The sequence below is a fragment of the Bombus impatiens genome, unplaced genomic scaffold (assembly GCF_000188095.3).
Source record: "Bombus impatiens unplaced genomic scaffold, BIMP_2.2 scf_0217, whole genome shotgun sequence".
NCBI lineage: Eukaryota > Metazoa > Arthropoda > Insecta > Hymenoptera > Apidae > Bombus > Bombus impatiens.
This window is the reverse complement of record NT_176636.1, coordinates 2537262-2550290: the sequence shown is the minus strand read 5'-3', so window position 1 is coordinate 2550290 and position 13029 is coordinate 2537262. Positions and strand designations below refer to the sequence as shown.

The window sequence follows — 13029 nt, the reverse complement described above, 5'->3', positions numbered from 1 at the left end:
TATTAGTCGACTGACCGATGCTCTACATGCAGTCCGTCCTTGCGAATCGTCTCACATATTAACTGACCTGAATAAATAATAAAGATAAATAGCCAGGTTTAGTTTTAGCCTCGCCTTTCATTTATATTCGCCGATTGGTTCTAATCCGCGCGTGCCGGGTTAAAGTAAACCGCCATTGCTAATCCTATCCTCGTCCACTTCATGAACTGAATAAATATATACATCGATTAATAAACTCCGAAGAAACAATTACAAAGCAATATTATAAAGAAATGAGGTGGCGTTAGGTATAAGTGCCCCAGTAATACTCTTGATGTTCAACAATAAAGTTTATTTAGCAATCAACAATCAACAATCAACAATCAACAAACAGCAACCAGCAACCAGCAACCAGCAACCAGCAATCAGCAACCAGCAATGATCAGCGATCAGCGATCAGCGATCGGCGATCATGCTTCTCGAATGTGTTTGCTTCGCTGTTGCACTTTGTTCGAAACCAAACGGATTCTTTTCTTAGTTGTCCCTCGATATCCTCACTACTCTCGCGTTCGTTAGACGTCCGCGACCGTTGCCGCGTACGCTTTCTTCCGAATATTCGGCGAAAGGACCGTAGGGATATCGATAGTACATTGGGCATGTGGGCCTTACGTTTTGATGGTATAGCGCTTTGTGTCGCGAAGTTATCGGAAAGTTCCGTCGTCGAGTGCCACCACAGAAATATGTATCAATAAGCGAGAGAAATCTGTGTTTAGATTTCAGTTTTTGGATCGTTCATAAGAATATCTATCGTATTTGCATAATCGTCTGCAGTGTATTTATTACAATTTCATTGATTTTGCAGAATTGAATGATAGACGAACGAACTGATGCAAGTAAATGATTTGCTTTTAACGAAATGAAAATTAATCGTATACCTGGATCATGAAAGTGGAAATTTTACAAAGAGCGGAATTACTCATTTTAGCTTCTGAATGGCTAGATTCGTAAAATTTGGCATTTCGGTGCGATATATGGTTACGATTGGAATTTGCACTGGAACATTTACGTATAGATCAGGGCTTGGAGTAAATATATTATTTTATTTTCACTCGTGCACGTTACGGACTGTATCATTGCTGATATGTGATACATTTCGTTTTGTACGGTGCGCATACGAAACTATACTGCGGTTTGCTATCAGAGAACTGACGGTCTATAATTTGAAACAGTAAAGCTGAGTATTTCGATGATCGACTCGTACGATCTGTCGTTACTACGCTTCGGTCGATTCTGAAATTTTCCGAGAAACGATAAACTATTACGTATAAGATACTACACGTATGGTATGCTAATGAATCGATTTTCTTTTGCTTGTTAATGTTGTATTTTAATTCCAAGTACTGTAACGTTTGCCTTTCTTCATATACGTTTTCATACTATTAGGTAGTCCGAAAAGTTTCTTTCGTTTTATAAGGAAATAATAGACGCACAATGTTTTTTGTTTTATATTAGTTTATCGAATTGTGCGCGAATATAATAATAGAAATAGAACGAAATGGATCATAGCTAATTCAATAAAATAATATAAAACAACAATTGTTGTTCATCTATTATCACCTTATGAAACGAAAGAAACTTTTCGGACAACCTAATACTCTATGAATATTCGTCCCTTCTGTTTCATAAATAAAACCAGGTTGTAAAAAGAAGGTAAACATCTTTTGGGCCATTATTGGCTATTTTAACGAGTAGGAGTAGTGGAAAGAAATTTTCATTCAATGATTTCTCATGTAACAGGACTTTATGGTCGTTGTTTAGACCGTTACGATAGGAAAAGCGGAAAAGCACCTATCGACGTGGCACGTGTATAAAACAGGTAAAGAGTCATTAAACAGATACACACGTCGACGATGAAATGAAGTTATTTGTACCGATGAAATTCGAACGGCCCCGAACGAAACGATCGTGTGACGCGGATGAATATGAATTCGTCCTTCGCCAAGCAAGAAATTGTAAAAGCCTCCGAGGGAGCTTTCTATAAATGCATATTTTTACGATGCTCGCGTAATGTTTATGGCATCCGTGAATTATGAATGACGTTATGCCGTGTGACAGCACAGTGAAATTGCTTTGCGCTAGACAAACCCCACGGACAGCCATTAAATCGCTACCTTTTATTAAATATTTTCCTTTAATTTACGCTCGTGTTCGATAAATGGGACGGAAAATAGAAACGTATAGATTGCTTTGCGTCGATCGGGGTTACTGTAAATATTTGTTGTTAAATATTGCGTACTTACATCGATGCTTATAAGTATCATATCCGAACACTTGCTTATTTTTAATCTTTTAACATTCGAACTTTTTTCTTTTGCACCATGAAAACATTTTTTGGGAAAGAAAAAGGATTACTATTAGTTTATTAAATTAATTAATTAATTTAATTAATTTGTTTAAATTAAAAGGATTACTGGAGTTTTATGTAAATTCATATTTTTGTGAACGTAAATATAAGAATGGATTTTAAATGGAGATTTATCTCGCCCATTATGCATTTAATTAATGACTATATTCAATTTTAATATACCACTGATAAATTAGGAATTAATTAAAATTTTGAATTTGATAATTTTTTCTATTACCTTATTATTGGTTTGTACGTAATACTACCACAAATCGACGTAAGTGTACGCACATTTATAACTGGTAGTATAATTATCGTAGATGAATAAGCGGATTTGAGCGGATAATCGGATTACGAGAGTTGGATAACATTATTATTCGAAGAATTGCGCACTCGCGATTCCGTACGCTCACGCACCCACCTTTGCAAAATCTTCTTCGAGTCACGGTTAATAAGACCACACAGGTCGGCGTCTGTCTGCGATGGTTAATTGCATCGAACATGCACGAACGTATCGCCTTCGTTCACGCATTCTTATTTGCCCTCGACAGGCACGAAACCTCGTCAGATACGGAATTCTTCAAAATCGCGATTATCTAGTCGAGAAAAGATAGAATTTGTTTCTGTAAGAATCACACATTTCTATACAAATTTTCAGATTTGTCTCAAATTCTGACAACGTAATCTCGCAATAACCTGTCTGAATATAGTATTAATGAAGTTTCAAAAGCTTGGATATAACACACGTAATACAGCCATAAAGAATTTCTGTGACAAATGTTCAAATAATTTCGCAATTGAATAATTTCACTGTCAATTTAATGTTCTTTCTTGTTACATGCAAGGAGGATTTTATCTTTTATTATTGTCAGTAATAATTTATTCCAATCGTGTTTCGTAAAATATTACGTGGTACGTTAACATTTATTCTTAGTGGTTAATGTGCAATAATGGAATCTACATCTGTAAACGTCAATCTGTGAACCTTACGCAGGAAGTTTATTGGAAGAATTCTTTAGCGTCGACAGAGAGATAAGATAACCCTGGGAGCACGATCGGTTGCACCTTCCGATCTCATCGGTCGCTCGTTAATCGGTACACCCTATAGAGGCACCTGGCATCGGGTTAAGCGAGTCGAAGAGTATCTATATAAACGCGTAGGTGGAGGGGGCACGGTCCCCGTTGGAGGCCTCGACGGCAGAAAATCGTATTGGGGGACCGTATCGAGCTGAAGAAGGAAAAACCGATACGCAGACCGAATAGAAAGGAGAAGAGAGACAGTAATGGGACGGAGATGGCGCTAGTTGTGGCCAGAAGAGGAATCGCCCGCCATGGATCTGTTGCTTGCATTAGCGGTAGTGATGGGACCGACTTGATACTTATCTACCTGGTTTCGAAACCCTACACGTTAATTTGAATATTCCGATTCTCCACGTGCACGTGGCAAAGCAAGATGGAAGGGAAAAAGGAGCGCTCACCATGCCAGAAACATAGTCTTATACTCTACGTAATAATAGTTTTCATCTGCACAAGCTGCATCTCTGATGTTATCCTGCAAGAAAATCTCAGGTTTTAAGTTCAATGACTAATATCTGCCATCAATTTCGCAACATGTGCGAACATGATCACGTCCATGAAACGAGTGTAGCTCGATTTCACGGGTATATAACCAGACTGCCCAACGAGCAACGCTTGAACCTGACACGCTAACATTTGAAGAGAGAGGGCAGTTGAAAAAGTTGACAAGCAATCGACACCAGTCGCATGTTGTTTCCATCGCTAATCAATGGGGGTCTCTCTCTACCTGCCTGCCTCTTAACCTGCCATCCTCGGTGCAGGGGCAACGCTTACCGAGGAGGCTGAAACGGTCAGGTAGGGAGTCGTGGACGAAGACAGACGAGGAAAGACGAAGAAAGAGTAAGAAGGAAGGAGCGAGAGAGAAAGGGGAAGGGGCCCGGTTCTTCCACCACTTCCACCACGGTTAATGCCATCTCTTTCCCTTTCCAGTCTCTCTCCTCGTTCCTCGACGGGCCCCGGGACTAAAATTCAGGACAGAAAACCGTCCGGTTAGTTCGAGGCTGCTGGCAGAGAACGCGTTACCGGCGATCGCTAGTCGATCTCGGCAAGGTGTGGCGGTTCGTCCGAAAGAGAGAGGAGAAAGACAGGAGAGGAGAGCGCAGAGAAGATCAAGACCCGTCGAAACGGGCATTCGAAACGAGCGAGAGATTCCTCCCCTCCCCGCTAAAGGACAGACATAACCTCGACTCGAGTCGGTTAGTTTGCCTCTTTTTAACTAACTTTGAAACGTAGCTCGGCCTTTCTCGCTCGCTCACTCTCCCTTCGTCCGCGTTTCACTCGAGCTCTTCGCGGAGGATCTCCGCCGTGGAGTCAGTATCCCGTGATGGTTAGGTACGCGCGAATCCACTCGCGCCGCGTCGTTGACAAGTGAACTCTGCGAACAACAAGCGACGCCTTCCTACATATACGATATACAGAATCATAGGAATTTTTCTATATATTTTTGTAGCATTACAAATCTGTGTTTTCATTTTCTAAACTTCGTGCTTCGGATTACGTTTCCGTTCCGTTTCGTTTGCTTCTACCTTCCGTTCCAACCGAGTTTCTTTGGCCAACGAGGAACGTACACAACAGTAAACAGAGAAACGCAACCGTGTGCATATAAAGAAACGCCTGGCGAGCGTGGAAAAGTGCTTTGGACTGGAGTCGCGCAGCTGTCAGATCGACCGAGGCGAGCTTCTACTCTTCTTGTTCTTCTTAGTCTTCTTCTTCTGCTTCCTTCGCTTCGACGAGCTGGTGTGTGTCTGCCACAGGATTTGTGTACACCTATAGAAGCGCTACAGAGATACGGTTGTGCATGCTGTATGCACTACGTGGGCCGTACGTACCGTACAACTTGTTCCTCTGCTCACCGAAACCAGCCGCCGCCACCGCCGCCGCTGCCGTCTGCTTACCGAAGACCCGTTGATTCTTGACCGCGGCTGCGTTGCTTAATTTCTGCGAAAATCGCCGCAAGCTCTCAGCATCCCGGACCCGTTCCGCTGCCGGTCAGTTTGTTTTACCATTTCTTTTCTCTTCTCTCCTGGCATTCTTACCTTGTACAATATTAACATGATCTTTTTCCTTTTTCTCTTTTTTCGAGGAGATAATAACGTAATGGAAATTAATTTTTGTTACTTTTGCGTGATTTTGACTGGGACCTATCGCACAATAATTTGTTAATTATTGATATTAGTAATTTTAACAAGTTACAAACTTCTTATTTGTAATTTTATAGTTTTACCATTTTTTTTCTGATTTTGTTTCCTATTATATTTGTACTTCATAGAAAATTAACGTGGTTTTTCTTTTTTCGTTTGTTTCGAAATTAAACAGAATTGAAATTTCATAAACTCGAAGAAATAAAAAGGCGATGATATGTTGCAAACACTGTTTTTCAAATTTACCATTATTTAGGATATCTTCTTGCAATCGGTGAATTTATGAATAAGTCATTTGTTTCTTGAAGATTAAATATGAATCGTGTACATGTATAATTATAGAATAATGAAATTAAGAAATTAATAAAAGGTATATATAGTATATATCATACATAGTATTACAAATTGTAAGTATAAAAAAAATACAAGTTAAAAATAGGTTAACCAAAGGATCCGTATTTTATAAGACATATTTGAATTTATTAATACCAAATATTTCTGATTAGCAAAATTTTACAAATAGTCCCAATGCAATTGCAGCAACTCTATTTTAATTTTCTGTTGATTCGACACATTACTCAAGGAGATGTTAATTGACAGAATTCTTTAAAATCGTCAAGTCAAGGCTGTTTATAGCTATTCATGCTCGTAGTAAATACGATTTAAATTTGAATACGCGGCGCTAGGGATGAAACGATCAAGCTAAATGCTATAAATACGATTTGAATTTGAATACTCGCCGCCGAACATGGAATAATCGTTTACAACATCAAGTCGAAGAAATTCGAATCTAATCATTTCCGGCGTGGTGATGAAAGCTACAGATTCGAAAGTTGCAATTCTTACATCGCGATTCTCGCATTAATTTTAGCTGTTCGAGTAACCGTGGTTTTGTAACGTTTAAACGATCGTAATTTCCATTCATCGGAATGTTCCCAGCATCTGATAACAAGTAATAAATGACTTGAAAGTTCATAGATCATTTCTTTTTCCTTCTTCCACGCTTACGATCTCCACGTTTCTTTTAACGAAGTTTCTTTTAATAAAAAATACTTCCTTGTTGTATGTAGAACGCAGATTGAAAGTCGATGGTATTTAGATATCGGTCCACACGTGACCCGTAAAAAGAGGAATTTTGATACGATAACATTGATTGTTTAATTACAATAACTACTAGAAAACAGTAATCGTAATGTAGTTTAAACTTATTGTAATTCTCAATTTTTCTTACATTTCAATCTTACTCTCATTTTAACAACGAAAAAGATTCGTACGATTTAAAAATATGTTCAACAGGTTGAACGTGCCACGTGAATTTCATGTTTTGTCCAGGAAAATATACTATTGCTCGATAATACTTAATGTTTGCAAAATATTACAAATAATAATAATAATAATAAATTATTCACGTCGTCGAACATTTTCTAGTCCATAAATTTCATTTTATTTTCATCATTCTAAGAAATTTGACAAGCTGAACTATCGATGAACACCATAGCTGGTCGACGTGTTAACGTAAAATTGAGTTGATTTATATTTCGTTGAAACTTGAGATATTTCTTCGCGTTAGAAGATTATAATTGGATCGAAAATGGGCGAAAGAACGTAGCAGGGTTAATATAGATGTTGAAAGACTGTTAATCAGGGTTTGTACGTTGGATGGTGTATATGTAGCCGGATAAACGAATGCGATTTATCGTTAAAAGAAACATAACTCTTCTTGTAAACGGTTCTGTGTCCGTAGGTAAAGCGAGCCTATTACATATTTACGGCTACACGCGAGCGTATAAGATTTCGAAATGCGTGTAATGCATAAATAAAGAGAACAACCGTAAGAGCGGACAGTATCGTGTACAGTTTCGCGTGCTTTAGTCGCATGTATATCGAGCGGATCAAGTTCGAGCATTTCCAAAAGCGAGAGTTCACACTTTTTCAACGTTTCTTTCGTTTCTTTGAAAGTTAGCTGGCTTTTACAGTTATAAAAATGTACACGTCGTTTTTCTTCCAAAGAAATACATTTTATTGCTATTCGAGCTATCTTCTTAATTGTGCTACGATTCTTTGAATTTGCTTTAATCGTGTTTTGTTTTCTGTCTAGAAAAAGACTCGATCTTCTAAAGAGATTAGCACGCCATCGAATTATATGTATTAATAACGACCCGTTTAAGTTTCCCTTACGTTTTTAAGTCGGATGTAATCCTGGAATTATTTAAATCTCAATCTTGTTTGAGTTTCAACCGAGAAACGGGTTTTTAATGCTCCAAGAAAATCATTAGCACGTAATTGAAACTGAGAAGTTGTATCATGTTGTAATAAGGGTTCTCTCGTATTTTTCTTAGATTTGAAAAACTTTCTGACGATATAAAAATATGATTGGAAAATAATCCAAAAGATTTAACAGGGTTAGAAAATTTGAAACGAAAAATAATCGTAATTTGTCCTGGAATACAATTCTGTTTATCTTAAATATTCTTTTATATCCTATTTCGAATATATTGGATATTATATTATTCTCTGTATTTTACAATGCTCATTTATAAGTACTACGTTCATTTAACTGTACATTTCGTTTCATTTACTTCGTTTAAGTTTAATAGGTAGGTACTTTATTCGCATATTTAATTCGGGCTTAATCAGTTAATTGACTGTAATTAAGCAAAATTTATGAAAGTCAGACAAAAACTAGCGTTAAATACATACTAAAACCTGTTGAATATTAATTTCTTGAAAAAGTACTTGAAAATTTCAATCTCGTATCTTAGGATCTTGGACAGTCCAAGATAATTGTATGGAAGCTATCGAAACGAACAGGTTATGCATGAAAAATCGGTGGATAATCGATCGTCCGAGGTCGACATTGATCCTGAACGTGTTTTTGTTCCGGTTCCTGGGATATTTTCGCTTTAGATCGGCATGGACGCGATGTAGATCGGTGGGAACCGATTCTTCGCGAGACGGTTAACGTAGAAAACGGGTTTAAGCGTGAAAGTAATTGAGGAAGCGGATGAACAGACAAGCCGTTCGTGTTCTTCGCCAGTCAGCTACGGCTGTGTAAGCTTGCCTCGTGGAAAATCGCCGTTTTTGCGCCAGGGAAACGTTATGAACACGCCATGTCCGATAAAAAGAATCTTTTATAGTAAGAATTTCAATAATTATCGTGCTATGCTGAAGTATCATCTGGTGTCCCGATTCTCACTGTTGGTTTGAGCAATGTGTTCGATTAACTATCGAAAATTCTTCATCAAGAGTCTTCACGATAAACTTAATAAGCTTTTCTCTTCGAGAAATATATTTTTGAAATTATAAATTTTCAACTAATAAATTTGCATGTTTTAACACTCTGGAAAATGCGCATCTTTGAAACTTTAATAAGAATTTCAATATTTATCGTGCTATGGTGTCTCAAATAATTAAATCGTAGATTTCCCAATTTCTAAATTCACAGTCTTTTAACTCTCAAGAATTCTCACATTTTCAACCAGACTTTCAATCAAATTTTCAACCAAATTCTCAACCTATCACCGTTTCCTCCCCCAACTTCCAAGCGTTCATTTCTCAAAGAGTCCATAATCATCCCACCTCTGAATAAACTAAAAGCTTCCAAGCTAACGAGCGATGCATCTTTTCTTTAGTCGAACAGTGAGTGATGGCCCTGCGTCTGAGGAGCAGCAAGGATGTCAAGAAGAGCTCGTACTATGTTTGGTACCTGGGCGCTCGAGAGGCCAAGGGGGTGGATGCGATGCCTGGTGCCATAGCTTACCTGCTCGAGCGAGAACGGCTTCAGGAGCCTTTCAAGGTCACGCTGCAGGTGAGCGGTACCATTTCGGAGATCCGGTTTCGTGGCCGAAAATATCGCGTGAAAGAGTATTAATTGTCAGGATCAGAAAAGGGATACCACGTTTCTTCATTAAGTTTAACCCTTTGCGGTCCTGTAGCGGTCCTGTAGCGGATGTAACTCAACACCACGTTTCGTATTATAATAACATATAATGCGCACAATATAATACAATACGTAGTATATAGGAAGATTATTGTATTCTTTTCGTGTTAAAGGTATTGAAATACAGGTATTGAAAATCACAAAACACGAGACTGATTTGATTTGACTGAAACGAAAGTTGGAAAATCTGAGATACAAGAGCTTTGGTGGTATAGAAGTTTGAAATCTTGGAAATTTGAAGAGCGGAGAATTAAAATTCTAAGATAATTGGAAAGGCAAGAATTAAAAATTTCGACAAGTTTGGAAAGTCGAGAGAAACAAAAACGTTAAAACTTTGCAAGTTTGCGTTTGATACGCTTCAAGTTTTGTGTCAATCAATATAATACTAGATACGTGAATAAGTGCGTATACCGTTGTCATATCGATGCCATCCGACTATGAAGAAAAATTTTAAATGTCTCCACCGTAACGATATCCGACTGCAAAGGGTTATTACTTGTACGCGTCGATCGGTTGCCAGTGAAAGCAGTCTGCAGGTCGAATAAAAATCACCAATTTATGACCTCAGCCTACATACCTGAGATCGCCAGTCCTCGACCTATTCGAGGCGGTTATCAATTTCCCCGAGAACGTTCACATTTTTCCACCAAATTCGCCTCGAAATAAATAAAAAGCTTAGGAAGGGGGTTGCACCTCGAATTAATGACTCTGTTTTGATCTTTTCGAGGTTACACAGATAAAAGCAACAGTTGTGAAATCGAGATATGCAAATGAGTAGTATAAAATGGTCAAGGTGACGGCTAAATTTTACGAAGAATCTTGTTTTGGAAATTGATAGCCACGAGTTTTCGGGGGTGGAGTTGGATTCGTGGTTTAATAGCTGTCGTAAGTCAGCTTTTTTAAATTCTTTCGTCGTAGAAATCCCATTTTGGGAGCGGTTCTTTGTTTGGAAAACAACTTGGATGATGTTGGAACGAGAAGGTAAAAAAAGTCAGTTAGAGCAGGATTATTTTTAGATTTCTTCGGACTTTTGTTACATTGTTTGGTTTACAGTCTCAAAAATATCCGGACGTTTGCTTGTTTTCGATAAAATGTATTTTAATTACAAACAAACGAAACTGCGTACAATACGATGAATTAAATATTTTGTGTTATTCATGATAATCAGTAATAAACTTTTTGTATCTTCATTATAGACCTTCTCAATATTATTAAGCATATTGTCACTTATAACAAATTTCTTCTTCTTTACTGTGGTTGGTAATTGACGATTAGGCAAAATCTGATGGATGGTAACCTGATCAAATTGGATTTTGGAAGTCAATATGCAAAAATAAAACTGGTGTTTGTAGGTTGTCAAATCTTGTGGAACTATTCTCTTAGAAATTCTTCTAGACAAACCATTTATCTTCTGATTTTTTCATTTTTGAATTATGAGACAGATTAAACTTCTAAACTAATAGAAAATTTGTTATGTTAAATAACAAATGTAGTAAGAAAACACAGTACTGCTATATTAAAATATACTATCGTTATATCTCTTAATAGATAATTTAGATTTATATCCTAGTGATTGCATAAAAAGGTAGTAAGCGTTGCCCGTAATTAGTAATTCATCACTGATTTGCATACTTTGGTGAAATTCACATACTATCACTAGAAATTGAATCAGAGTATATGTTGCCTCTAATTAATGATTCATCATTAATTCGTATACTTTGATGAAATTCACATACTGTTACTAGAAATTGATGAAAGCATCGGGATATTTATGAGAGATAGTATATATAGAATTTAATGTGGTCTCTTAAAATTCGTTTCGTGTTGTTTCTAGGAAAGTTTCGTTCCTTGATTCCCCTCGAAACCTAGATTTTGTTGTTACGAAAACGTGCCACGAGCAATTGTTGCATCAGAAAGTTAGAAAAGTTCCTGGAACGATGTCAAGCGATTCTTCTGCGCCCCCGCTATAAATCATTCGTGTGAACTTTCGTTGAACTTTCAATAGAATCGATAGTTTCTTCAGGTGTTTCTTCTTATTTCGTTTAGCCAGAATTAAATACACTGACTGGCTTATGAAATTATTTGAACACTTACAGATTCGTTTTCTGAATATACTACGATTTCATTAATGCTCTTATGGGACCCGATTATGATAATTATATTAATAAAGTTTGAAACAAATCTGAAAATTTACGTAGAAGCTACAAGATATTTGGCGCAAGTGTCAATTTTACACGAATTCCGAAAACATTTAAATGGGCAATAATAATGGGATATTGTATACTAATTTTTTACTACATAATGTTCACATTTGTATTAAAAATTTTGTAACTGCCATATTCATTTTCAGATTGGTTTCAAGCTTCCTGCTCTAATCGTAATAGTCAGATGTAATTACAGTGCTAATAGAATTTCAGAAAGTTTTGCATAATACACATAATATATTCATAAAAAATTTCTACGTTTAGCGCTGTGAGTGTATTAGTAGCATCTATACACGGATGTAAATAAATACATTAGAAGTTAGACTTCTCAAAACATTTCTCAGGCTCAAAGATCCAGTTATATGTAAAGACATTAATAAGTGGTTTCATTGAGCCAGATTAATTAGATAAGCGCAATAAATGATTCGTTGACCCGAATGTTAGCAAAAACGAGCACGCCGCTAATACATCCGGCGCGTTCAATATGGGAAAGAGAAAATAAATGGATGACACCGAAATTGTCCCGTGACCGTTAAGCTGGCATGTTGCTCGACATTCCCGTTGCATGTCAATCGAAATTTACTGAAAGGGGTTGCATGTCGATTTTAAAATCACCTCGTTATTCTTCGTTCCTTACCAAATTGGTCTTGTCTTCCTCGTCCGTACAAAGTCCACGATGAATGATCGCCTTTGAGTCGTCTTTTATTTCTTCATTTATCGGAAGATCCAGTTAGCTACAGTTGAAGAACCTAAAAAACCTTCATGATTCGTATTTCTTGTTCACAAAGAGTATTAAGAATTTTTTTGCAAAAATTTAGGGAACCCGTGGAAGAAATTATCATTATTTCCTTCTTCCTTGGACAAAAAAAAAAAAAAATATATATAATTATCATAGTGGACTTCTCAAAACCGAAGAAGTTGTTTTTTCATCTACTAAAATATAAGAGTCTGAAAAACCCTTATGATCCGTATTTCTTGTTCGCAAAGAGCATTAACAATTTTTTGCATAAAAGAGGGATTCAGGGAAAAGTCATTGTTATTACTTCCCTTTGAACAGTATAAAATATAATCATGGTAGACTTCCCAAAATCGACGAAGTTATTTTTTTATTTACTAAAACATCCAATTAACTGCGATTCGAGAATCTAAAAGAAACCTTTATGATTCATATTTCTTATTCACAAAGGATATTAGTAATTCCTTCTAGGAACTCGGAGAAATATAAAAACACATTATTATCATCGTCCTCTGCTCAACAAAAAAAAAAAAAAAAAAAAAAATCCT

At 36.9% G+C, this 13029-nt stretch overlaps 1 protein-coding gene across 3 annotated transcripts in view; it reads left to right on the top strand.

Moving 5' to 3' along the window:
• LOC100750111 overlaps positions 1–13029 on the top strand; it is a 38617-nt gene that overhangs the window by 4969 nt on the left and 20619 nt on the right. For 2 of the 3 annotated variants that reach the window (XM_012383654.3, XM_033319821.1), the window contains one exon: positions 9234–9409. In XM_012383654.3, coding sequence (XP_012239077.1) covers positions 9248–9409 — 162 coding nt within the window. In that variant the 5' untranslated portion in view covers positions 9234–9247. Of the gene's footprint in view, positions 1–2605; positions 5449–9233; positions 9410–13029 lie in introns of those variants that run through there. The other variant, XM_033319820.1, reaches the window with a different exon arrangement.